This window comes from Nelumbo lutea, chromosome 7 (genome assembly GCF_056320005.1).
Source record: "Nelumbo lutea isolate HS-2025 chromosome 7, American lotus-T2T, whole genome shotgun sequence".
Classification (NCBI taxonomy): Eukaryota; Viridiplantae; Streptophyta; class Magnoliopsida; order Proteales; family Nelumbonaceae; genus Nelumbo; species Nelumbo lutea.
In genome coordinates this window covers 2220112-2246654 of record NC_142690.1, presented here as the reverse complement: position 1 = coordinate 2246654, position 26543 = coordinate 2220112, and the positions used below count along the sequence as shown (strand labels likewise).

General features: G+C 39.0%; 1 protein-coding gene across 2 annotated transcripts; it reads left to right on the top strand.

Annotated features, from left to right (window-relative positions):
• Window positions 1-26363, top strand: HUB2 (histone mono-ubiquitination 2). Of its 2 annotated transcripts, XM_088954809.1 has the most exons (19): window positions 1-422; window positions 13138-13299; window positions 13414-13501; window positions 13627-13857; window positions 14004-14171; window positions 14342-14538; window positions 14688-14771; window positions 14872-14991; window positions 15073-15259; window positions 15356-15516; window positions 16544-16615; window positions 16776-16852; window positions 18213-18407; window positions 22635-22707; window positions 22842-22928; window positions 23216-23353; window positions 23426-23628; window positions 24627-24789; window positions 26031-26363. In XM_088954809.1, exons 1-19 carry the CDS (start codon window positions 318-320, stop codon window positions 26160-26162), a joined length of 2643 nt encoding a protein of 880 aa, XP_088810935.1. In that variant the 5' UTR covers window positions 1-317; the 3' UTR covers window positions 26163-26363. The 2 variants fall into 2 exon arrangements, 1 of the variants encoding a protein (XP_088810935.1); XR_016102205.1 differs by lacking the exon at window positions 26031-26363 and having other exon boundaries at window positions 23426-23699; window positions 24627-24759.
• Window positions 26364-26543: the final 180 nt, after the last annotated feature.

Below are 26543 nucleotides of genomic sequence, written 5' to 3'. Positions count from 1 at the left end.
GAGCTCTAAAATCATTGCATCGTCAAACGCCGAACACTAATTGACGTCATGGTCTGAAAAATTAACGACTGGGATTTGATTGCTGGGTAATTAGTACAGTACCGGTTGTCTGGTTTTTTTACTCTCGGATGTTTCCGAAGGGCTTTCCAAGTCCAGAGTTCCGATTCCGAAACCCCCGGCACCTCCCTTTCCATACTGTGGATCCCAAACAGTAACGAAGAAGAGAGCTGCAAATTAGGGTTTTGTCGAGTAACATCAACGTATGGCAGAGCTTATGGATTCCCGTGTTTGATGGTGGCGTTGGTTGCAGTGGTGTAATGGATAACTCAGACGCCGAGGAGCCCGAGAAGAAGAGGCGTCATCTTAACTCCGTATCGTCTGCAATGGCAAGGAGTCCTCCTAATTCGCCCGACAACAGACCTGTAAGTTTTGTTCTTTTTACTGACTCTCGCTTTTAGTTTCTTCGTTTTCTTCTTCGCTTTTGTTTGCTACCTTTGTCGAAGCATAAACTCAATATTACCTACGTTCAGTATTTGATCACCTTTCCGAGTGAAAGTTCGTATTGTGATCTCTTCATCGTCTATTTTCGGAGACTTCTTCCTTTCGTCTCTGTTTCACCTTTTGGTTCATTTTTCGGTGAAAACGTGGTATTAAAATAAGTGTGCGCGGTTCTCTAGTGAGAAAGTTCCTAAGTCTAAAAACGTGGCTGTAAATTTGGGGGAAGGACGTAGAAGCATACAATTGTATTATCAAAACTTAGGGATTTGTACATTGAGAAGTGAAGTAAAGATAAGGGATACTACGGCATTCGACTAAATATGTTACAGTTTCTGAAACCCTAAATTGGAACAGATATATTTTACTCTTAATTGCTGATGTTGATTCTTTATTTATTTTCCAAAGGAAGTTCTAAATTATGGTATTATGGGTTAGTTTATGGAATTCATATTTTTTTATCCTGATAGGGCTTCTAAAGTTTACCTTGGGTTTTATTTAGGGAGGGAGGAAGGGGGATGAAAATAGGTGATTTTATTTATTTATTATTTTTCTGGGGGCATTTCATTGGGATGAAGGGGGAGGGGAGATTAATCTTCTCTATGCTTTTTATATGTTTTGGTGTATTTTTTATACTAATATTTGAAGTTAAATGTTTGCTCCTTATTTAATGGTGTCTATCCTGCTGGAATGTATATTTTGATAAATAATAAAAATTTTATTAAAGGAGAGAATAATTGCAAAGACCCATTGAGAGGCCCGAGGTGCAAACGTCCAAGAGGCTTAAGTAAGATTATGACGGTTAACAGATGTTATTTTATATATGTATAGTATCGTAGGGGTACTATTGTACTTTTCCTTTTCTTTATGTTTAGTTGTTGTCGCCCTAGTATAAATATAACATACTGCGCCGCCTGCAGTATCTCTTTGGACTCTCAGTCCTCTTGTCTCTCCTCTCCTCTCTCCCTTTCTCTCTTATTCCTGTACAACATGGTATCAGAGCAGGACGTCCAGGTCTGAAGGGTGAAGTTGAGCAGTCTGTCTTTTCCTCTTCTAGCATGTAAAAGACTTTGTTTCGAGGGTGGCAAACTTTCAGAAGTTATCATCTGTTGTTTGGATGCCCTGATGTTCGACTGAAACTTTTAGAAGTTATCATCTGCTGTTTGGTTGTCCTGATGTTCGACTGAAGTACCTTTTGTTTACTCTCTTCTCCCATCTAGGTCTACCGATTGGATGTGAGGTGAGCTGCACCTCTTTCTTTTCCTTTTTTTTGTGGGGTCGTTTGATCCCTGTGAAGCCGTAGGTCGTAAGGACCTTGTTTATGTGCTGCAACAATAGCTTTTTGGTGGACTGAAGGTCTGGAAGTTGAAACCGTAGGTCGTAAGGACCTTGTTTATGTGATGCAACAACAGTTTTTTGGTGGACTGAAGGTCTGGAAGTGGTTGGTACCTTCTGTAACAACTTTTTTTTAAGGCTGTGTTCCTCTTTTGGGTGTTGTTTTTGAATTTGAAATCATGAGTGGTGAAGATTCTGCTGCATCCGGAGTTTCCTCCACGCTGAATGGAACGAGTGGGGGTGTGGACCTATCTTTTCCCATGGTTGTTGTCCCTCTTGATGGTTTAAATTATTTAGAGTGGTCAAGATGGATCAAGCTGTACATCACTACAAGGGGGAAAATAGGTTATATTAATGGGAGAATAAAAGAACCACATTCTAGGAGTGCTGAATATGATAGATGGAATTGGGAAAACAACATGGTTATGTCTTGGCTTTTAGTCTCTATGCAACCTCAAATAAGGAGGAACTTCATATGGGTTGAAACGGCAAATGAGATCTGGGAACAAGCAAAATCAATATATTCGGAACTGTGACACTATGCAAAAATCTACCAACTACAGGCAGAATCGTCTACTTGTAAACAGGGGGAGAGGTGTTTATCTGTATATTATTCTGACTGGAAGGAGTTGGATCATTATCAGAGTGTGGAATGGAACTGTGATGAAGATGCAAAACTGTACAAAAAACTCGTCTCCCGGTAGAGAGTGTTTGCTTTCTTACATGGTTTGAACCCTACATATGAGTCTATTAGGGTCCAAATCCTCGGTTCTAAGGATCTTCCATCAATCCAGGAAGTTTATGCTCTTGTACAATTTGAAGAAAGTAGAAGGAATCTGATGAATAGTCCTGGTGGAGATGCAGTTGTGTTGGCCGCGAAAGGGAGTGTTACTACTAGTGGCGGAAATTCTTCCAGGAAAGGAGAACTTCAGAAAAAAATGGATGACAAAGATAAATTGTGGTGTACTCATTGCTAGAAGCCCCGACACATCCGAGATATATGTTGGGATCTCCATGGAAAGCCGAAATGGGTTCAAGATCTGAATAAGAAGCAAAGTTCAGATGTGAATAAAAGGTTAGGACAGCAAGGTACAAAGAAACACACTATGGCCAACATGGCTACACGAGAGAATCAGCCCCCCATCTATACTGTGACTCAGACACATTCATCTAGATCTAACCCAAGGGAGGATATTATGAATTCCTTTCGTGACCATTTAGAGCTCTATGATAGAGCAATTTGTCAGATGGATGCTCCTCCCTCAACCTCATTTGCGTCTACATCAGGTAACTCTGCCACAACTTTCCATGCTGCTTCTCATACCCTTGACTCTCCATGGATCATTGATTCTGGAACGTCAAAACACATGATTGGTACGTCTTCTTACTTTCAAACCTATCACCTTCTTTCTGGAAGAGACAAGATGAGACTAGCTGATGGATCATATGCTTCCATAGCTGGTCAAGGAACCGTCTCTCTTCCCCTTGGCCTTATCCTCTTTGATGTTTTACATGTTCCAAAATTGCCCATTAATTTGTTTTCTGTTAGTAGTGTTACTAATTCCTTAAACTGCTCAGTGACATTTTTTCCTTCTTATTGTGTGATCCGGGATCTGGCCTCGGGGAGGACGATTGGTAGATGACGTATGGTTGATGGACTTTACATGCTGGAGAATAATGCTAGTGTTCATGTTATAGAGTCTAAGAGTCAGTCCTGTAAGAGTCAAGTTTATTTATGGCATTGTCGCCTTGGTCATTTATCTTTTGTCTTTGAAAGTGGTGTTTCCAGATCTGTTTAAGTCAGTGTCCGTTTTAGATTTATCTTGTCAAACGTGTCAATTGAGTAAACATTGTAGAACTCATTTTCTTCCAAAAAATAGTAAATCTGAATTTCCTTTTCACATTGTTCATTCTAATGTGTGGGGCCCTGTTATTTTACCATTTGAGAGTGGCTGTAAGTATTTTATCACCATCATTGATGATTATTCTAGATATATTTGGGTATATCCTATTTGCCGAATTGAACCTGTCAAGTGAGCAGAGAAGAAGAAGAGGAAGAAGAAGAGGAAGAGAAGAGGAAGAGAAGAGGAGAAATGAAGAAATGTTCGAATGGGCACTGTTCATCAGCCGGCCCTGTCCACTTATATAATAACAGTACATACAGTTACATAAAAGGACCAGGATGCCCCTGATTAGTGATGTGACACTCAGTCAAATAAGACACTAAATAAAAATAGGCCCAGTAACTAAGGCCCATTAACTAAAGACTTAATACCCAACCCAGACAAGAGGATAACAAAATATCAGCCGAACCAACACTCCCCCTCAAGTTAAGCATGGATGTCAATCATGTTTAGCTTGCCAAGTAAGTTCAAGAATTTCACTGTGGTTAGCCCTTTAGTTAAGACATCTGCAATCTGCATCTCTGAGGGAGTGTAAGGAATGCAGAGTTCTCCTGAGACTATTCTTTCTCTAACAAAGTGATGGTCTATCTCAATATGTTTTGTTCTATCATGTTGCACTGGGTTATTTGCAATGTTGATGGCAGTCTTGTTGTCACAGTACAACTTGAGAGGACACTCAATCTTCACTCCCAGTTCACCAAGAAGAATCTTAAGCCACAACAGTTTCGCAACACCATGAGCCATAGCCCGATATTCAGCCTCTGCGCTAGACCTGACAACCACATTCTGTTTTTTACTTCTCCATGTAACTAAATTTCCTCCAACAAAGGTGCAGTATCTTGAAGTTGACTTTCTGTCACCCACAGAACCAACCCAATCTGCATCAGTATATCATTCAACTTCAATTTTATTGTTTTTTTTGAACAGAATCCCTTTCGCAGGGCAAGACTTCAAATATCTAAAAATCCTTTCTACAGCTTTCATGTGAGGAATTTTTGGATTGTGCATGAATTGACTGACAACATGAACAGCATAAGCAATGTCAGGACGAGTGAGGGACAGGTAAGTTAACTTCCACACTAGCTTTTGGTATCTTTCCTTATCAGGGTAGTCCTCTCCTACCGACTCCTGTAGACCATGGTTTGGTTCTATTGGAGTATTTGCTGGCCTACACCCCAACATGCCTGTCTCTTGTAGAAGGTCAAGGATGTATTTTCGTTGACATATATAGATGCCCTCTTTGGATCTAACAACTTCAATCCCTAGAAGTATCTCATTTGACCCAGGTCTTTGATTTCAAATTCAGTAGCTAGGACCTCCTTCAGCCTTTTAATCTCTTCCTTATCATCCCCAGTAATTACCATATCATCTACATAGACGATAAGAGCTGTAAGTTTCCCATTTCTCTTCCTTATGAATAGGGTATGATTTGCCCCGCTTTGAATATAACCACCTTTCTTCATAGCTCCACATAGCCTCTCAAACCAAGCTCGAGGGGACTGTTTAAGGCCATATAGTGCTTTTCTCAGTCTACACACTTTCCTACCAAATTCATAACCTGGTGGAGGATCCATAAATACCTTCTCATGTAGATCACCATTTAAAAAGGCATTCTTCACATCCAGCTGATGAAACTCCCACGAGAAATTTGCAGCTAATGATAGTAGAACTTTGATGGTGTTGAGTTTTGCTACCGGAGCAAATGTTTCTTTGTAGTCAATTCCTTCCTTTTGAGTAAATCCCTTTGCTACGGGTCTGGCCTTGTATCTTTCAATGGACCCATCCTCCCTATGCTTCACAGTGAACACCCACTTGCATCCAACAGTGCCTTTCCCTTTTGGTAGATCTACTAATTCCCAAGTCCCTGCTTTGATTAAGGCCTTCATTTCTTCATTCATAGCCTCTTTCCACTTTGGGTTAGACACTACCTCTGAGTACCTAGTAGGAATATGCACAGAAGAGAGAGCAGACACAAAAGAAACAATAACGAAGGGACAAATGTGAGTAAGACACAAAATCAGCAATGGGGTGTCTGATAGTACAAGAACGGGTAGACTTACGAAGGGCAATCAGAAGATCCAAGTAAGAGGAATTGATAGGATTACCTTGAGTTACTGAGACAGGTTGATCCGAGTCCAATTGGTTGCTGTCATGAGTTGGAGGACTCTTCTTCCTTCTATTGTAGGTGATTCTGATATTTTTTTGCTGCCTGTTGGAGTCTTTAGTAGCATTTGCAACATTACTAGTAGTAGCTAGGCCAATGGGAGCCTCACTAGATTCACTTGGGATACTACAACTAGGAGGATCAAGAGGAGAGGATGGAAGATCCGAGGCAGAGAGGGGCACAAAGAAGGAGGGAATAGAAGGATCAACAGGAGGGTCCTCTTCCATCCCACTAGTCTCCCCCTGAAGAGGATTCGAGGAAGACGGAAAGTAGGATTGAGACTCAAAGAACACCACATCTTTTGTGACATTTTTTCTTGGTGACTGGATTGTAACACTTGTATCCCTTTTGAGTAGGAGAGTACCTCAAGAAAATTCCCTTCGTAGCTTGAGGATCCACTTTGGTCTTCTTCGGATCCTTGACACGTATGAAACATACACACCCAAAGACCCTCGGTGGAAGAGAAAAAACAGGAAGGTGAGGGCAAAGAACAGAAAATGGAGTCTTCATCCCCAAGACCTTAGATGGCATTCGGTTTATTAGATATGATGCAGTAAGGATTGCTCGAGACCAATAGGCTTTTGAAACATTGTGTTGAAATAGTAAAGCTCGTGTAGTCTCCAATAAGTGTCTATTCTTGCGCTCAACAACCCCATTCTGTTGGGGGTACTAGCACAAGATGATTGATGGATCATTCCCGCATCCTCCATAAACAAGTTTAAGGACCTTTCGAAATATTTAGTAGCATTATCTGGCCTGAATTGCTTGATTTTCTTGCCAAATTGTGTTTCAATCATTTTGCAAAATGCCATGGTTACCTGCGACACTTCATCTAGTGTCTTTAATAAGTAGATCCATGTGCATCGAGAATAGCGATCAATAAAACTGATAAAGTATCGATAGCTATCAATAGAAACAATAGGAGAAGGACCCCAAACATCAGAGTGGACTAAGTCAAAAGGTGCTTGAATTTCATTACTAGAAGTTGAATACACAATTCTACACTGTTTTGATAATTGACAGACTTCGCAGACTAACTTTTGACTTGAAACACCTTGGAACAATTCCGAAAACAACATTTCCAATGACGAAAATTGTAAATGACCTAGCCTAGCATGCCACAGGTGTAGCTTAGTTAATGACTCCACATTAGATTGACCACTAGTAATAGATGTTTGTAGGGCCGAACTGATGTCTGCATCAAGGTAGTAGAGTCCTCCACGCTCATGACTGCTCCCAATCGTTCTCTTCGTCAAACTGTCCTGAAAAACACAATGAGTAGGAAAAAAGGTTATGCTACAGTTCAAGTTCTTGGTAAGTTTTGAAACAGATAAAAGGTTTGAAGAGAGATTGGGAACATGCAAGACAGATTTGAGTGAGAGGTCCTTGCTTAGGTCAACCACTCCTTTCCCAGATATGGTAGAGAGGGAACCATTAGCAACCTTCATCTTGTCTTGGCCAGACATTAAATGATAGGAAGAAAATAAAGAAGACGTGAGTCATGTGGTTAGTCGCACCGGAATCAATAATCCAGGAGGCTGGATCAATGGAACTAATTGCACTAAAGGCGGAGACAATACCTGATCTGGCAAGGGAGGTGGAAGCAAGGGAATTTGTCCTTAGGCGGGCTAGTGCCCGGCTAAGTACCTCTACCTCATCAGTTGTGAAATCCATAGACCCATGTCCTTGGGAACTAGTAGTATGTCCCATGGAAGAGGAAGCAATTGTGGATGAGTGTTTGGAACCTCCATCACTATGACTTGCTGCCAGGTTCCCACTTGCAGATTTGCCCTTCTGGTGCTTCTTATCTTTCCTCAATGCAACTGGTTTTAGATGAGGATAGAGAACCCAACATGTCTCTTTCACATGCTTTTCTCCCCCACAGTGAGTACATTTCAGGTGTCTCTTGTCAGAGAACTTGTTCCCCCTTTGATTTGTAGAAATTAGGGCTGAATGTTCTATAGATTGTTCAGCTAGTTTAGTCTGAGCATCAACTTGCATCTCTTTTGTTCTCACCTCTTCATTTCTCACAAGGTAGTAGACATGATGTAAGTTGGGCATCTCATCTCTTCCCAAAATTTGGGACCTTATGTTCTCATATATTGGATCTAGGCCAGCTAAAAATTTGAATGCTCTACCCTCTTCAATTTGTTTGTCATGCTTCTCCTTGTCTCTGGCATTCTCCCAGTCAATGATGAGGTGGTGATCCAGCTCTTCCCATAGTCCTTCTAATGTAGTAAAGTATGTTGCAACACTCATATCTCCTTGCCTCAGGGCAGCAATATCTTGATTCAGTCTATAGATTCGGGCATTATTTTTTTTTTTTGCCCATTAGGTCTTAGACACCTTTTCCCATATCTTGGCAGCTGTGGAGAAGTGTTGAACGGTCCTAACTACCCTTGGAGTCATTGAAGCAAGTAGCCAGGACATGACTGTAGCATTCTCTCTTCTCCAAATAGCATATTCAGCACTCCCTATTTCAGGTTCTTTCTTTTGCCCGTCCAAGTAGCCGGTAAGATCCCGGGATGTGATAAAGAGCATGGCTGAAACAGACCATTCCCTAAAGTTGTATTCGTCTAGCAACACATTTGTTACCTGTAGGCTGTGCAGATTTGGGTTCTTCATATTAGGAGACCTCCCACTAGCCCTAACATCTCTAGAAGACACTTCCCCGAATATGGAAGACATCTTCTCCGACTTGCAAGAGTACCAAAAACTGTCACACAAGTTATATGAAACCACTTCAGACTTACGGAGCTTGTAGCACTGTAAACTCAGACCGGAGGGTCCGTATTAGGACTGAAATACCAAGTTCCACTCTGCTGTATTGCTCTAATTACTGCTGTTGCAAGCTGCCACCAAACTGCTGAAGCACCGAACTAAAACCCTTCTGCTGTGTTTAGCCACTGTTGCCGCAGCCTGGACCTTGCTGTTGTGGCTTCTACCACGCGCTAACCACTACTATCGCAGGCTGAACCCTCACCCACGAACTGTTCTAGGACTGCTGAGATCAGTCCTCTCTTCCAGATCTGTTCTACACAGATCTCACTTAGCCGAATGGCTACAACTTGTTGTGTATGTCTCTCAGGGCATCAGCTACTGGGACTAACTCCCCTTGGGCCCTACAACCAAGGGAAACCCTAGATATAGGTTCTACTGGGTTCTACGACTAGATCTAGGGTTTCTTTGCAGTACCAAGATAGAGAGAAAGGTGAGAGAGAGAGAGAGAGAGGTGTGAGGCAGTTGCTATAACCGGGCGAGTTTTAGTGCTTTGATACCATGTTTTCCGAACTGAACCTGTCAAGTGAGCAGAGAAGAAGAAGAGGAAGAAGAAGAGGAAGAGAAGAGGAGAAAGGAAGAAATGTTCGAATGGACACTGTTCATCAGTCGGCCCTGTCCACTTATATAATAACAGTACATAAAATTACATAAAAGGACCAGGATGCCCCTGATTAGTGATGGGACACCCAGTCAAATAAGACACTAAATAAAAATAGGCCCAGTAACTAAGGCCCATTAACTAAAGACTTAATACCCAACCCAGACAAGAGGATAACAAAATATCAGCCGAACCAACATGCGAACCAAGGAGGAAGTACAAAAAATTATCCAAGATTTTTAGCGGATGGTCTTCACTCAGTTTCAAACTGCAATCCAAAATTTCCAGTCAGATAATGCGAAAGAGTATTTTCATAGTGATCTCACGGAATTCTTTGCTTCGCGTGGTTCACTTCACCGTAGCTCCTGTGCCCGAACACCACAACAAAATGGTGTTGCTGAACGAAAGAATCGCCATCTTTTTGAAGTGGCCCGGGGTTTATTACTCCATATGAATGTCCCCAAACGTTTTTGGCTTGAGGCTGTCCTTTGTTCTACCTACCTCATTAACCGTATGCCCTCTTGTTGGTTAGAGTGCAAAGCCCCACATCATCTTCTCTTCCCTAAGGCCCCCCTTCTTTCCATTCCTCCTCACGTATTTGGTTGTTGGTGTTTGTCCAAAATCTGTCTCCCACTCGTGGGAAATTGGATTCTCGTGCTATTCCTTGCATATTCATGAGGTACTCTTTCACTCAAAAGGGATATCGTTGTTTTGATCCTGTTTCTCGGAAATTCTATGTTTCCATGGATGTCTCTTTGAGAATGAGCCTTTTTTCCCTGTTTCTTCTCAGGGGGAGTGTGGGAATGAGGAGAAACTAGTTCAGCTCCCTCCTCTTCCTGATCCTCCGCCTTTTCGTGTCTTCTTCCGTTGTCGCAAAGGCCAACCAAATTCAAGAGTTGTGGAGAATCTAGAAGCTGTACCTCCAGTGCCATCAAACTCCTCAGGGGCGGATCATACTCACTCAGGTACCTTGGTTCCCAATGATGTCCCTGACCCCATTACAATTGATACCTCTATTGCTAATGACCTTAACCTTCCTATTGCTCACAGGAAATGTGTTAGATCGTGCATCACTAAACACTCCATTTCCCACTTTGTTTCCTATGAGAACATTTCTCCCTCTTTTCATGCATTTCTTACTTCCATTGACAATGTCCCTATCCCTAAGAATGTGGCAGAAGCTCTTTCAATACCTGAATGGACAGATGCTATGAAGGAAGAAATTAATGCCTTTCATAAAAATGGCACATGGAAACTTGTAGATCTTCCTAAGGGAAAGGATCCAGTTGGATGTAAATGGGTGTTCACAGTCAAACATAGGGCTGATGGCACGGTGGAGAAGTATAAAGCTCGTTTAGTGGCAAAGGGGTTTATTCAGGTGTACGGAGTTGATTATGCAGAGACCTTTGCTCCTGTTGCCAAGATGAACTCCATTAGAGTTCTATTCTCTCTTGCTGCTAACCTTGATTGGGATCTACATCAACTTGATATCAAGAATGCATTCTTGAATGGTGACCTTGAAGAGGAAGTTTACATGATACAACCCCCTGGTTTTCAGGCTCAAGGCAATGAACAAAAGGTGTGCAAGTTGAAGAAGTCTTTATACGGGCTGAAACAATCACCAAGAGCCTGGTTCAGCAGATTCTATGTTGCGGTTCAGCAGAAAGGATACAAGCAATGTTAATCTGATCTCACATTGTTTGTGAAAAGAGGAGAAGGTAAAATTGTTGTTTTGATAGTATATGTTGATGATATAATTGTCACTGGTGATTGGAATGATGAAATCCAGAGGTTGAAGAGCTTTCTTGCCACACAGTTTGAAGTAAAGGATCTAGGGCCTCCAAGATACTTCATTGGAATTGAAGTCGCCCACTCAAAAAGGGGTATCTTCATTTCCCAAATGAAGTATGTCCTAGATTTACTCCAGGATACTGGAAAAATGGGAGTGAAGCCAGTTGACTCTCCCATTGATCCCAACCATAAATTAGGTGACAGCCAAGGTAAACCTATCAAGGATGTGAAACAGTTTCAGAGACTTGTAGGGAGATTGTTATATCTTTCTATGACTCGCTCAGACATTGCTTATGTTGTTGGTGTTCTTAGCTAGTTTATGCATGCACCTATGTCCACTCATCTTGAAGCAGTAGTAAGAATCCTCCGATATCTTAAAAGGTTTCTAGGTGCTGGCTTGTTGTTTCAAAGGCATAGGCATTTGAAAGTTGAAGTGTATACTGATGCAGATTGGGCTGGATCTCAAAATGACAAAAAGTCTACTAGTGGCTACTGCACCTTCATAGGAGAAAACCTTGTTACCTGGAGAAGTAAAAAGCAAAGTGTGGTGGCTAGATCCAGTGCTGAAGCTGAATATCGAGCAATGGCTCATGGAGTGGACAAGCCTATGACTCTATTCTGTGATAACAAAGCAGCCATAAACATTGCTGCTAACCCAGTGCTACATGATAGAACAAAACACATCGAAGTCGACAAGCATTTTATCAGAGAGAGTCATCACAGGCGAAGTGTGTACTCCCTATGTCAGCTCTGAGGACCAACTTGCAGATGTCTTTACAAAAGGACTACACCACTCAAGACATCATGATCTATGTGACAACTTGGGTATGATTGATATCTATGCTCCAACTTGAGGGGGAGTGTTAACAGGTGTTATTTTATATATGTATAGTACTACAGGGGTACTATTGTACTTTTCCTTTTCTTTATGTTTAGTTGTTGTCACTCTAGTATATATAACATACTGCGCCGCCTGCAGTATCTCTTTGGACTCTCAGTCCTCTTGTTTCTCCTCTCCTCTCTCCCTTTCTCTCTTCTTCCTGTACAACAATGACTAAGCCCAATACAAATGATCCCTGTAAACGCCTTGTTTGGCTAAACCATCTGCTAATCCATTGGCTGATCTTCTTTCCCGCTGTACTCTAAAGATCATATTTCTAGTCAATCATTTAAACTGTACTCTAAAGATCATATTTCTAGTCAATCATTTAAACCTTTTCAGATCATCTCTGTAAGCCCACATTACTATTTCTGGGGTTTGGGATTGGGTTCAGGTTGACCCAATCACCCAACCCAAGTTGCATAATGAAGATGTTGTTTCAATAAGTATGTTTTGATAATTAAGCACCACCACTCTAAAAAAGGTACAATTTTATTGTGGTTAGGAGCAGTAAACTCTGTGTGTAACTAGGTTGTTTGGCTAAAGCATCTGCTAGTCCATTGGCCAATCTTCTTTCCCACTGTATTCTAAAGGTCATATTTCTAGTCAATCATTTAAACCTTTTCAGATCATCTCTGTAAGCCCAGATTACTATTTCTGGGGGATGGGATTGGGTTCAGGTTGACCCAACCCAAGTTGCATAATGAAGACGCTGTTTCAGTATGTTTTGATAATTAAGCACCACCACCCTAAAAAAGGTGCAATTTTATTTTGGTTAGGAGTGGTAAACTCCATGTGTAACCAGGTTGTTTGGCTAAATAATCTGCTAATCAATCCATTGGCCGATCTTCTTTCCCACTGTACTCTAAAGGTCATATTTCTAGTCAATCATTTAAACCTTTTCAGATCATCTCTTTAAGCCCAGATTACTATTTCTGGGGGTGGGATTGGGTTCGGGTAGACCCAACCCAAGTTGCATAATAAAGATGTTGTTTCAATAAGTATGTTTTGATGATTAAACACCACCACCCTAAAAAAGGTACGATTTTATTGTGGTTAGGAGTGGTAAACTGTGTGTAACCAGGTTGGGCTCCCCCTCTTCCACCTCCAAATATTGTGCAGACCTTGTTGATATTTCATTACCTGGTTAAAGAGGAAGACCATGTTATAGTCTAGTATTTATTTGCAGGTTGATGCAGCAGTTCTCCAATACCAGAATCAAAAGCTTGTTCAGCAATTGGATGCCCAGAAACATGAATTGCATGTTTTGGAGGGCAAGTTCAAGGAACTAAAAGACAAACAAACGTCATATGATGACACTTTGGCTACAGTCAACAAACTCTGGAATCAGGTCAATATTGGAATATTGCATTTATGCACACTCTCCACGTTTTATATCTTTTCCATCTTTTACAAATTTTCTTCCATGTTGGATTTTCATTTTTACTTGTTATTGCAATTGTAGTTGGTTGATGATTTAATCCTGCTTGGAGTACGAGCTGGTGGGAATGAGAATGGTTTACAAGCTCTGGATCATGCAGGCTTTTCTGGAGGTTGTATGCTGATCTTTGTAATGCATTTTAAATTGTTATCTGTCCATCAAAATTATCAGAGTTGAGCATGTAGTTCATTTCAAGCAAATAATATTATTTGACTGTCAGTGCTTTTGTTTTCCTAGGTTCAATTCCATCATGTCCATGGGAGGAGATGTTTCTTTGTAGACTTCTAGAAGCAGGTCCAGTGGAAACGAATGGAACTAATGATATTATCAAATATGTAGAAGAAGCACTTGCTTTACGCCATTCATCTACACTAAGTTTGATGAAATGCTTAGAGGACACTATTGATTCTCAGAGAGCTAAAACCAATACCATAGCATCAACCTTACATGGAAAACTATCATCAGAAGGTCAGAGGGGATCTTGATATGAGAATCTCTCTTTTAGTTTGTCTTCATTTGCTCCCTTAATTTGGCTATGTATTGCTGAGTAGAAGTGTTATAATTGTGTGATATTTTTATTTTGCTGATTCTTATTTGTTACTTGGTTCTCTCAGATGCCATCATACAACTGCATAAGATTGATGATTTGATGAAAGAGGAGGCTAACAATCTAAGAAAGGTGATTGACATTCTTCACTTGAAACACAGAGAATATGCAGATGAGATTCAAAATCATATTCACAGCCATACATCGGACCAATCTGAAATAAAACGCCTTGCAGGTCTAGAGAAACATTTCTTTTTAACTTATTTTGGATACACGTATTTGCTGTATGGATGTTTATGATCAAGGCATCCATGCAGATAGGTAGGCAAAATCAGGTTACTAGGTGGGAGATGATCTATCCTGGTTGTCCATTCAATGTGGTTTGCTTTTCCTTTATGTTAAAAGGTGAGCTGGAGGAAAGTATGGCAGAACTTGAGGAAAGTAGGAGGAGATTAGTGAACCTAAAGATGCAAAAGGGTGGGGCATCTGCAATGCATGTTTCAGTTTCGAATGCAGTAAATGGGAGCATGTCGCCAGAAAAGCCTGCAGCAGATAGAAATTTGGGGTTGCGAGAGCTGAAGGATTCCATTGATGAGGCAAAGGTATTTTACTCCTATTAGGAAGCTTGCCTAGGAGGAAACTGGCATGTGAATAGATTATTGTTCTTGCTTGACCTCCAAAGATGAAGTTTTGCTTCATTTTCATTCAGATATGCTTCTAAGTGATTGTCATTATTATTTATTACACACAGATACTGGCTGCTAGCCGTCTTTCTGAGCTTCAAGAAGCACAGGAAGATAATCAAATCCTGTCAAAACAATTGCAAACTCTTCAGGTTGGTTTTGTACTCATCTCAAAGTTTCTTCAAAAGGTGATTTGTTTTATTGGAATCTCTTTACTGATATCTGTTACCCTAATGGGTTGTATTTGTATAGAATGAACTGAAGGATGACAGATTCCTAATCTCATCTAAACCATACACTTTATTAAGCGATCAACTCCAACATTGGAATGCTGAACTGGAGCGGTATAAAGGATTGACAGAATCGCTGCAGGTAAAGATATTATCTGGTTGCATATGCTCTGATTGCTGTTTCTCTTCACAAAAAAATTGACTTTTAAATGTTTAACTTCAGGCAGACAGGACTTATATCTTACGGAGGGAGAAGGAACTGACTGCAAAAGCTGAGTCAGCAGATGCTGCAAGGAATGCTATCAACACTGCTGAGAGTCGGATACAAGAACTAGAGCTTCAACTTCAGAAATGTATAATTGAAAAAAATGACCTTGAAATTAAACTAGAAGAGGCTGAGCAAGATTCAGGTTAGTGGGAACATCTTACATGGAAATGCTGTCATGCAATATTTTTGCAGTTTTCTGCTCTATTTGGGATCTGGTGTCTAATGGTAGCTACTTCAGGGAGGAAGGACATCAAAGCAGAGTTCCGTGTAATGGCTTCAGCTTTGACCAAGGAAATGGGAATGATGGAAAGCCAGTTGAATCGGTCTAAGGAGACAGCACGTGAGGCTATCTCCTTACGTGAAGAAGCCCATTCCCTCAAAGCTTTGTTAAGCAAAAAGGTTGAGATTATCCCTATGTTATTACGCAAATTCCATTCTTTAATTGAATTCTCAGTGGTCTATAATTGTAATGGTGATGGTTGTGCAAAATAAAAATAAAAAGAAAAAATAGCCGGTAAATCAACAGGTGGGATTCTCTAAGAATCAATACCTAGAGGAACTGTTAGGAATCGACACCTAATAGCTTTTTGAAGGAATCAACACCATCCAGAAAGTCCTTTTTATTGCTAACCAATCAGATTTATTCAATATGGGAAAAAGTAATAATCTAAATATTATCAATGTCAGCCACCCCTTGATTGAAATTTTAGGTTGGCCCCTGCTATCTAACCCCAAGCTTTCCTACATATATATATATATATATATATGTGCTTCTAAGAGACAATTCCCTAAACAGTTGATTTCTAAACACCCCTTATTTAGCCATACTATTGCCAGATTATTAGCTGATCTTTGAGTCCCAAGTAAATCTTATACCCATCTGTTTAGGGCTTTTGGCATCCACCTTGCTTCCCTTAAGAGATGTCAATGAATCCATAGACCTAGGTTGTCATTTAAGAGCCATACCACCTACTTTAGATCTTATCCACAATTACATTGTTGTAATTGTGTAATTAAGAGAATAGTCTAATCTGAGACTGTGTGTGAAGACTAGAAGTCCTGTTCCAAGGGAATCACCATTGCCTACTAGAAAAAGGTTATTATGTGTCCATTATGGAATACACCTCCAATTCCTGAATCCCCTGGGTTGCTGAGACTGCATCCATCAAAGTTGCATTTGATGTAGTCTGGTGGACGAGTCCTATCAAGTTCAGACTGGCTTGGACCTTGAAATAATCCACCATTTCAGTTTGCTGGGATTGGGCTGAGCCCCTTTGGCTTAACAGGCCTTGCCTTGTCCAAACTGATTGTAACTTAGTTGGGTTGCTTGGTTGTTGTCAGACTGATCCAACCCAAATATATACTTCTCTCAACCAAATAATTTGTTCTCTGATGTTTTAATTTTTTTTCCTGTGGTTTACTGCAGAAAAGCGAACTCAAGGGCCTTTCTGATAGATGTGCTGAACAGATTGCAGAGATCGAATCTCTTAAAGCGCTGGTATGTTCACATGCCTGTGCTGCATTTGTTTCTTTCTCATGGGATGTTTCTCTCTTAAATCCTAAAATAGGACTAACTTTTGAGTGTTCTGATGGCTGTTTCTGAGAGCACTATCTAAATCAACTAATGTCTGCTAACATAATAAGGTAAAATACTGCAGATTGAGAAATTGCAGAAGGAAAAACAGGAACTGCAAATTTTCTTGGACATGCATGGACAGGGTTGTTTTGACAATAGGTAATGTTTAACAGGATGTTGGCTCAGGTCATATGTGTCCATGAACTTTTTGTTCTTTAATCTTTCTAGAATTTTATGGATCAAAGCTGCTCTTGAATTAATGTTGCTATTGGTCTTGCCAAGTTCAGCAGTCAATTGGAAGGTGCACATTTGCCTATGGTTAAAGGTTGAACCATGAAAGTTTAAGAGAAGAAATATATTTGATTTGTCTTGTGTTTTTCATGAATTTTATGAAATGCTGGAGAGATACTAAATGTGTCTTCAACTCCAGGTCAGTCATAATTCTCTTCCTTGAAGTATCAATCCCCAAAATAACTGACTTCTGGTTAAACACTGTTTTGTGAGCCCATCAGCCAAGAAATTGACTGATATCAGGGTCCATCTATAAACCCACTTCTATTTCTTGTAAGCCACCTACAATAACATTTGAGTCTCTGTCCACTACAAGATTTCTGTATTCAGGTTCACAGCTAATCTAATCCCTTAACAAGTCACTAGAAGTTCAGTCCAAGTAGTCTCACCACGGTCTACAGGTCCTGAAAATGGGCCAACTATTCTGCCATTAGCATCTCTAAACATCCTCAATTCCAGATAAATCCAGATTTCCCAAACTTGGGCCATCAAAGTTTGATGGAATTGAGGGTTGGATGGGACCTAGGTATGCTACAAATGTTCCTTGTAGTAGAGGAGTTGGCTACTGTTTGCCAATTCCCCATGATGTCATTAAGCGAGAAGTCGAAAGGGGTGTTGTGCACACTTTGTATTTCATTCTTTACAAAATCTTCATAAATACTTTGAATGTCACTGGGAAAAAAGTCCAGGTTAATGAAGATATATTTTCATAAATACTTTGATTGTCACTGATCTAGAAAGATATATTTTCTGATCATTAACACTGATAAAGAGACTTTATTAGTGAAGATAAAGGAATCTCAACTATCAAAAAAGGGATAGTAGGAGACAGTACAAACAGTAACATAGAGTACAAAGAACAGCACTAGCTTACCATGCGGTCCATGACCATAAAATAAGAGAAACAATCTAAGATGCGCTGCTGGATCCCAGGCCTGAAACCCCTTCCTGATGCACTATCATTAAAGTTCATTAAAGTTGTATCTCTATATTAAGTAAAACCTCACTGAAACTAGGAAAGGTTTACATTGATGAGCATAGTGGATTTATATGTCTCTGAGTAGAAAACTGCACAGGTAAATTTTGGATCGATTTCTAATAACTTTTTCATTACCAAGTGCTCCATTGCCAAAGATCCAGTTTTATTTAGAATCTTTGATCCAGTTTTATTTAGAATCTTTGTAATCTTAACTCACATGTAAAATAAGCTTTGCCATCATCATTCCAGGGATGTGATGGAAATTAAAGAATCAGAACGTAGAGCTCTTCTGCAAGCTGAAGTTCTGAAAAATGCTCTAGAAGAACATAGCCTAGAATTGCGGGTGAAAGCTGCCAATGAAGCTGAGGCTGCTTGCCAACAAAGACTTAAAGCTGCTGAAGCTGAAATAGCTGATCTAAGGGCCAAACTGGATGCTTCTGAGAGGTTGGGTCTCTGTTTCTTTTGTTTGACATCTTAATGGAGGGTTTTTGATTCTTTCTTTTTTTCATTCTTCTGTATCTATGAATTCTTTGACTAGAAAATATGCCCATGCGTGGTAGAATTTCCTTTTTTATTTCTTCTCATGCTTTCTTTGAACTAAGTCTTGCCCTAACTATTTGCTACTGGTTCCCATGTGTGTTGTCCTTTTTTCCTCTATATTTATTACTATTGCATCATCGTTGTTTAGATTACATCGTCATTTTTAGAAAGGAAGTACTCCAAGATTGCAGCTATAAAAATCATTTTTGATTAGGGAACAAGGATGGAGTTCACCACAGTTTAACATAAATGTTTTCTATGATAGCTTCCTTTCATTGTAACTTATGATCTCTTCTCACACACATTGTAGAATAGCTGCTCTGGTGTGACTTCTTTACCACCCAAGTTTAAAGTGTCGGTTGTCCAAATATGGGAAATATGTCGGAAATATTGAAAAAATCATAGACATGGTGGAAACATTGTAAAATATGCAAATATATGGAATGATATTTTATGAAATGATAGAAGAAGCATAGGCACGCCTTCTTAAATTATTATCTTGTTCCAAATCATTAAATAAAGCTAAGAAACCAAGGTTATAGACAAAAGAATACATTGTGAGGTTGTTATGTAAACCTTAAGATTCAAAACTACATGATGAGCTAAAGCAAAATGATTCTAATCTATTACACAAATAAAAACTATATTTAACTTCATGTTTGAAATGAATATTGAGCTGGCTGAAAGTGGTAATCATGTACTTTAGGCAGGCAATAGCATTGCTACTCCACATATCTACAACATTTTTTAACAGATTTCATTAATCAAGGGAGGGATGTACAAGGCCTTGTCAATGAAAAACAAAAAAAAACAAAGCCCACTATTAATTTGGCAACGAAAAACATATCTACAGTATTGTCAGCAACTTATTCTATATACTATCTCTTATACTCCACATAGTGTTGGTAGTGTTTACTGGGAAATGTGTTGATTCCAATAAAATTTCATGTTGCTGCCCATGGAAATGGAAACATGTTGTAGAAATATTAAGAAATTTATGGACGTTTTAAACCATGGTTACCATTTACCCTTCTTATTGGGAGAGAAGAAATAAGGGCTGAATATGTTTTTGATGTCTCCAGGAGGACTCTGCCTGCACCCGAATAAAGGAAGTACTCCCAAATGCTAATAGTTAAAGAATAGGAGATTAACTTGTGCAAAGCATTATAAGTGTTCCTCCAGGTGGTCACCCAAATATGCAAGAAACAAAAAATTCAATAAAGTGAGGAAGGAAAAGAAAATAATACTGATAAAATAAGAAGAAAGTAGTAGATCATTGACATGTTACAAGTTAAGTGACAACCTTTGGGACAGGGGCTCAATTGAAAAGTGAGAAAAGGAAAGAGATTTTATCATGCACCTTGCGCTTGCACCATTATGATTAGCAGTTATGCATTGATGCCTCTTTTCCAAGTGGTATGCATGTGGTATATTAAAAAGGATATATTCTTGAGAACATTTTTGTATTCCAATTGGTAAATAAAATCTATTGATATGAAGGGGCATGGAATCCTATGTGCCAAGAGATGGCCACCTGAATAACAATGACTTACTCCACTGGGATCAGGGAGCTGTGAAAGCTTTCTCATTTTTTTTTTCTTTAGTAAGGACCAACAAATTGTAAATTATGGTGTCCATAATGCTTTTCCACTTAGATCAGTACTTAAAGCAAGAGGCACAAAAAAAAAAAAAGAAAGCATAAGGGCTGTCTAGTGCCCAAGGCACAAGGTGGAAGGTGCATATTTAAAAAAATCCAAAAAATAAATAAAAACATACATATTCAAACTTGAATTTAAAAAGAAATTAAATGTCTTAAAATGTTTATTAGCTCAAATCAAAGTACGTAAACTAAACATATAAACAAACTTAAAAGTGAAAATGAAAGAACTCAACAGTTCAAGCATGTGAACCTCTAAATGCGTTTCTCTATCTCCTTGTTGCATTACTTGAAGTAGCTAGTGTGATGACATGCATCTTTTAATCCTAATTCTAGGGGTTGAAACCGTTATATAATATTTCTTCTGGGCCCCTCGAGGCTAGTCCATACAAGTAAGGATGGCAATCTGTCAGGTTGAGTACAGGTTTGCCTCTACCCAAACCTGATCCTCCAGTGGCTGCACCCTAACTCACCCCACCCTGACTTAGAAGGATGGAATTTCCAAACCTGCCCTGACCCTATATGGTTATACCCAATGCCAACCCAATCTGATCTGTTGTTGGATAGTTTTGCATGATGTACGAGCCAAAGTGGAAGAGACATTTGAGCAAAAACAAGTGTAAGAAATATAAGAGTTTTTAATCATTTTCAATTTGAAGTTTTGAGAATGTATGTGGTGTGCCATCTAGACAACCAAAGATGTTAGGGTGTAGTTCTTTTTCCTTTTAATAATTTTTTTTTCTTGATTCTTAAAAAAAAAAAACAAGTGTAAGAATGGAAGTAAATATTATAAAACAAAGATCAGTCCACAAACAACAAGATGCATTCATAGTGACTAGTGAAATCAAATTTGTATTGATAATGAAGGGTGTCGGTACTTGGTGAAAAAGATGATTTCCCGTGTGTGTGTTCTTTTTTGTCGTAGTTGGGTCTTAGTTTAGGTGTTCTTTTGGGTTATGTATTGTTTATTTTCTTTGTTTCAGCTCTAGTGTCATGCTGCGGTGTTATTGGATGCTTTGTTTTCGAAGAGTGAAGACAAAGCAAGGAAGTGACCCCTAAAGAGTGAAGACACGGAAAAGCCTACTTTTGTTTTGGCAAGAAAGAAAAACAAAAGAGAAAATTTAGAAGGGAAAATCTTGGGAGTTGGATTAGATTACAGAAGATTAGAAGAAGGTAGGATTCTAGAAGGCTTACCAGACTAGAAAACTCATCCATCATCCCTTGTCCAGATTCCAATCAATCCTCTCCCTTTCCATGTTCAAAGTAAAAAAAAAAAAGTAAATAAAAATAAAAATAAAAAACAACTAAATATGAAGAACAACAGCTTATTTAAGCAACTAGGGTTAATGGCTTATGGGGTTTTACAAGTATACTCTTTGGTATCATGACCTGCTGGCTTGGGCTGGAGGGACTTGATATTGGCCCAAACCCAACTAGGGTTTCAAAGGGTTGAGGAATTGAAACCCAACCTTGACCTTATACCTGAGCAACCATGCCCCAAATCTGATCCTATAGGGTCAGGTCATGTTGAGTATTGTCTAACCCAACCCATTGGCACCCTACATGACAAGCTCATGTGGGAGGCTTGAACTTTGAAGGCAGTGACATCTATCTGACTTTTTGGTCCATGCAAATAAGGGGGTTGATTTTATAATTTTTGTTTCAGTTCATTCTATTTTAGGGTTTGAGATGTCATTTCTTTTAATGGAAACTTTGCTATCTGAGATCCTATATGCAAAACTAGGGCTTCATGTATGTATTCAAAAGGTCTTTGTTTTTCTATTTCTTTTAAAAGTTAATAGACCATTACTAGTGTACTAGTACCAATAAAAGGTAATTTAGAAGTTGGTGGACCATTACAAGTTTTGGAATATGTAAGAATGCGCAAAAATAATCAGAAAGCAAACTTTGAAAGTACAAGCCCGTGCTGAGGTGAAAGGTGCACCAGGCATGGCCCTAGTTTGCTAGGCATGCATCTTTTGAAAGGGGCATGCACCTTTTGGAAAAGCCTGTCCCGGGTGCATGCATGTGTGCTTACACTTTTAATACACTGACTTGGACCAAAGGTGAATATCAACCACCTGGTGGATTTCAGTAGGAGATGGGAAAAATGCACTTCATTCCATATTGCTATGCTTTGTTGCTTTAAAAGCTAGATAAAATGAAAAAAAAAAAATCTCAAGAATGAGACATGCATGGTGCTTCTATTTTTAAAGAGACATCCATTTAGTTTATGAAAGATATTGTATGGGATCCATGATAGCATTTTCTAGGTTCCAAGGGTCTCCTAAGTGTATGGTTATTTCCTATTAAATATGGTGGAAGTGGAACTGAAGAATGAGAGGTTAGATAGGATTAGCTAATAACCATCTTTTCTGAATTCTATCAAAATTTTTATTGATGGTTTATGAGTTCTTTGCAAGCTGTGCTTAACTTTCATTGAACTACAAGGGGTGGTTATCTTTCTCCTGCAGAGATATCCTGGAGCTTACAGAGGCAATAAAAATTAAAGATGGGGAAGCAGAAACCTACATATCTGAAATTGAGGTGTAGTGATGATTCTTTAGCATATATTTCTGTTTTCTTGTGTAGTATTTCTGGATAGGCAGCAAATATTACTTTCTTTCCTTTAGTTTAATATATTGTATTTATTATTCTTATTTGTTCTTATATTTATGTAGACCATTGGTCAAGCATATGAAGATATGCAGACACAGAATCAACATTTGCTGCAGCAAGTCACTGATAGAGATGATTACAATATTAAGGTTTGTCTTATAATATCATTCGTCACCAGTTGAGTCCCATTATTGAGAAGCTTCTTCCTTTTGTTTTAGTTTTCCTGCCCCCAGGTAGAGGGTTGGTTGTGAGTGAATGGGTATACGGGTCTGGCCACCATTACTGCAATGGTAAAATCATAAGAAAGGACCCTTTTTCTAATTATCAAAGAAAAAGAAAGGGCCTTCTTTTAAGTCCTATACCATTTTTTAGCCTAATGTACTTATTCATTTGATTCTTAGCTGGTATCCTAATTGTTGTGGGTTATATACTGCAGTTGGTGTCCGAGAGTGTGAAAACAAAACAAGCACAAAGCATTCTCCTTTCTGAGAAGCAAGCATTAACAAAGCAACTCCAACAAGTTAATGCATCACTAGAATCCTTGAAACTGAAAATTGCCCATGGCGAAGAGCAGGTTAAGCTTCTTAATCTGGAACCTACCATTCGATGTTTCTGCTTCTTCTAAACCATAGTTTTGGTCTTACAGATGAAAGTTTATATTGCTGAAGCTGGAAAGGCTTCTTTGGAAAACCGACACCTTGCTGTCAGCACAGAGATTGCAAAATGGGAATTAGCAGATGCTGAGAAAGAGTTGAAGTGGCTAAAGGCTGCTGTTGCCTCCTCTGATAAAGAATTTGAGCAGAACCAACGAAAGATGGTTGAAATTCAAAAGGAACTAGAGGGTGAAAGGTTGTTTTCTGTTTAAATATATGGATGGACCAAGTGCTGATGACCCAGTAAACCTTTATATGGTTGCTTAGGTGTGGGGCTTCATATTCCCCTCTCCACCCTATGTTTAGCAAGTTTCAGACTTTCAATCCTGGCAGCCCTGGAATTTAGTAAAATATTATCTTTTTATTGGCATATAGCATTTTCAAACTGGAAATTTTAAAAGTTGAATCACTTATTTGATAGACAGTCTGGATTAGCCATGCCATCCCTCATAGTGGCAGAAATAGGTGGAGTCTTCTTTAAAAGAAGCCTGATTTACTTGATTTGGCCACATTTTTTGCCATACACATGAATGTATAGATGGTAAATTGGTATATTTATACAGTTATACTACTACTAGATAGATTTATCTACTGCATACAATTGGGAGGAACTTTTTTATGGATATGGTCATAGGAGCCTATATAGGGGTGATCATGGACCTGGCCTGGCTTAGCACTTATGATATGGGGCACAGCCTGAGCCCTACCTGGCCCTACACAGGCTGGGATTCCAGGCCCACACACACATATACATATTCCAGGCTGGTCTGGGCCTTAGGTCTTGGACCCAGGCCCTAACCCGAAGATTTGTGGACCAGGTTTTGATCAGTACGTATTTCACTATGTTTGTCCACCCCTAAGACCACGTACCCATTTCTTTCCATTTTTTAATTGATTTTGATGAAAGAATTCCCTTAAACTATGTTTATGGTTCTCTTCTTTCTCTGTTATGTTTTCATCATGTAGGAAGTGAGAAGCCACATAATGTAATAAACGTCTTTTTTTAATGGGCATGTCTATTTGCTGAAATGAACACCAGAATTTTGTTGTTCAGATAGCCAAGCAAAAGAATTAAAGAAAGTCAGATGTTAAAAGCTATATCCTAATGTGTATGAACAGTTGCATAATTTTGTTGTCAATTCTAAGCTGAATCTTTTTTTCTCAACTAAAGGTACGTTGATCTTTTCTGAACAGATCGGAGAAGAAAAGGCTTGAGGAGGAGCTCACAGAACTGAAGGATAAGGTTGTTAAGTTGAGTTCAGAAAGTGGGGAGGCTGCTATTCAGAAACTGCAGGATGAGATCAAGGAGTGCAAGGCAATCCTCAAGTGTGGTGTATGTTTTGACCGGCCCAAGGAGGTAATATTTATTGGCTTTAATGTTTGATTTGCAATGTCATATTCTGAAGCTTTTTCTTTGATTGTAAAACTTCTTGGTCATTAAGGCCATGGTTCTGAAAGGTGGCTGAGGCAAGACAAAAGGTGCTTGCCTCAAGGCAAGGTGGTCAATTTTGTTTCAAGGGTATTGCTTCAGGAGTGATCCAAGAAGCATATACCTCAGTTTCGGGGAGGTGTATGCCTAGTTGCCTTTCCACCTCTTGCATTAATTGTCAAATGAAGTCAAAATCTGGTCAATTCTTTCAACTTTATTTGATTACTTATTTATAGTGCATCTCATATGCATGATCTCCATGGGCATTCATTTCTTCTCATGACCCATTTACTTTCCTCCAAGCTACAACTTTAACTGATGACTTCTTATTTGTGGTACATCACATGTGCATTTAACTCCATGCACATTTCTGCTCATTAGTACTCTGGTCAACCTACGCACCATCAAAAGGAAAACAAGAACCAATTTTTCTAGGGGAAAGAAACCGCCACATTTCCCACTATCCAATTATGTAGAATGAATACTACATGCTGCTATTATGTTTAAAGCTAGTATTTTCCCCATATTAATATCTGTGCTATGACCCACTTAATGATGTATCCTGACCTAAATTTGGGCATGTAGTAAATTATAAAATTGGAGATCATGTAGCTCAAACTTGTAAATGATAAAATGAAGGAAAATAATCTATTTCAAGATAAAATTGTGTTAACTTTAACCATGTTATATTAATCTAGGAAGTAAATGAAACATTAATTAAAAAAATAAATTGTATTAGAACACATATCTTGTAAGGAAAAAATAAATAAATATATGTATTAAGCATACATTTATAGTTTATGAAACTCATCAATTATTTTTTATTTTTTGAGCCTTACACCTAGAAAAACTTCGAGGCATACGAGTATACCTCATCAATTTAAACCTTGTATGTGGGAAGCGTATCTCCATTCATGCATACATGGTATGCATGTACGCATGCATATACTCATTTGTTGATACATTCATCTCAGATTTTCTATCATGCATCTTTCATCGTTCAGGATGTGGAAGTTTGTGTTTGGAGAGCATTGCTAGTATCATAGGTACTAAGTGACAGACAGCCTGTGAAGCCAGGGTGGTCTTTGGAATTAGCAAATGATTTATGAAACTGTTCCTGGTTTTCTATTATGAATGCTGATAGGATTGAGTTATATTTATTTTGTCAGGTCGTAATTACAAAGTGTTACCACCTGTTCTGCAATCCATGCATCCAAAGGAACCTAGAGATACGCCACAGAAAGTGTCCTGGATGTGGAACTGCATTTGGGCAGAACGATGTTCGGTTTGTGAATATATGATTTCCCTCTTTTAATTTTTTTGTATGCTTTTCTGTTTCAACCCCTTTCTCCCTTATTTTTCTTTTTCCATTATCTATGTAAATTTCAAATTCCAATTTTGAAGCTATAGTTGTATCTTTTTTTCTTTTTTTTTTTTAAGCTTAGCCATAGTTGTATCTGACATAACCTTTGAGGTTTTCAATGTATTTGACTTTTTAATAATGTTTTCTTGATGATAGTCATTATCTTTTTGCTGCTTTATAAGCATGAATGGATCTTCCAAGTATCTTGATGACTAGAAGCTGTGAAACCAATGCACCATAAATCATTAGTGAACTTACCTTTGGCGTAAAACATGTAATCTGTTTTGCCCCATCACCATGAAAGTGATCAATACTATCA

Bases quoted from the DNA above. Each gene is read 5' to 3' on its own strand.
- HUB2 (XM_088954809.1), top strand. From the start codon at position 318: ATGGATAACTCAGACGCCGAGGAGCCCGAGAAGAAGAGGCGTCATCTT. The intron at 14,772-14,871 runs GTTGGTTTTGTA...GTATTTGTATAG, and splicing joins AACAATTGCAAACTCTTCAG to AATGAACTGAAGGATGACAG. The intron at 18,408-22,634 runs GTTGGGTCTCTG...TTTCTCCTGCAG, and splicing joins AAACTGGATGCTTCTGAGAG to AGATATCCTGGAGCTTACAG.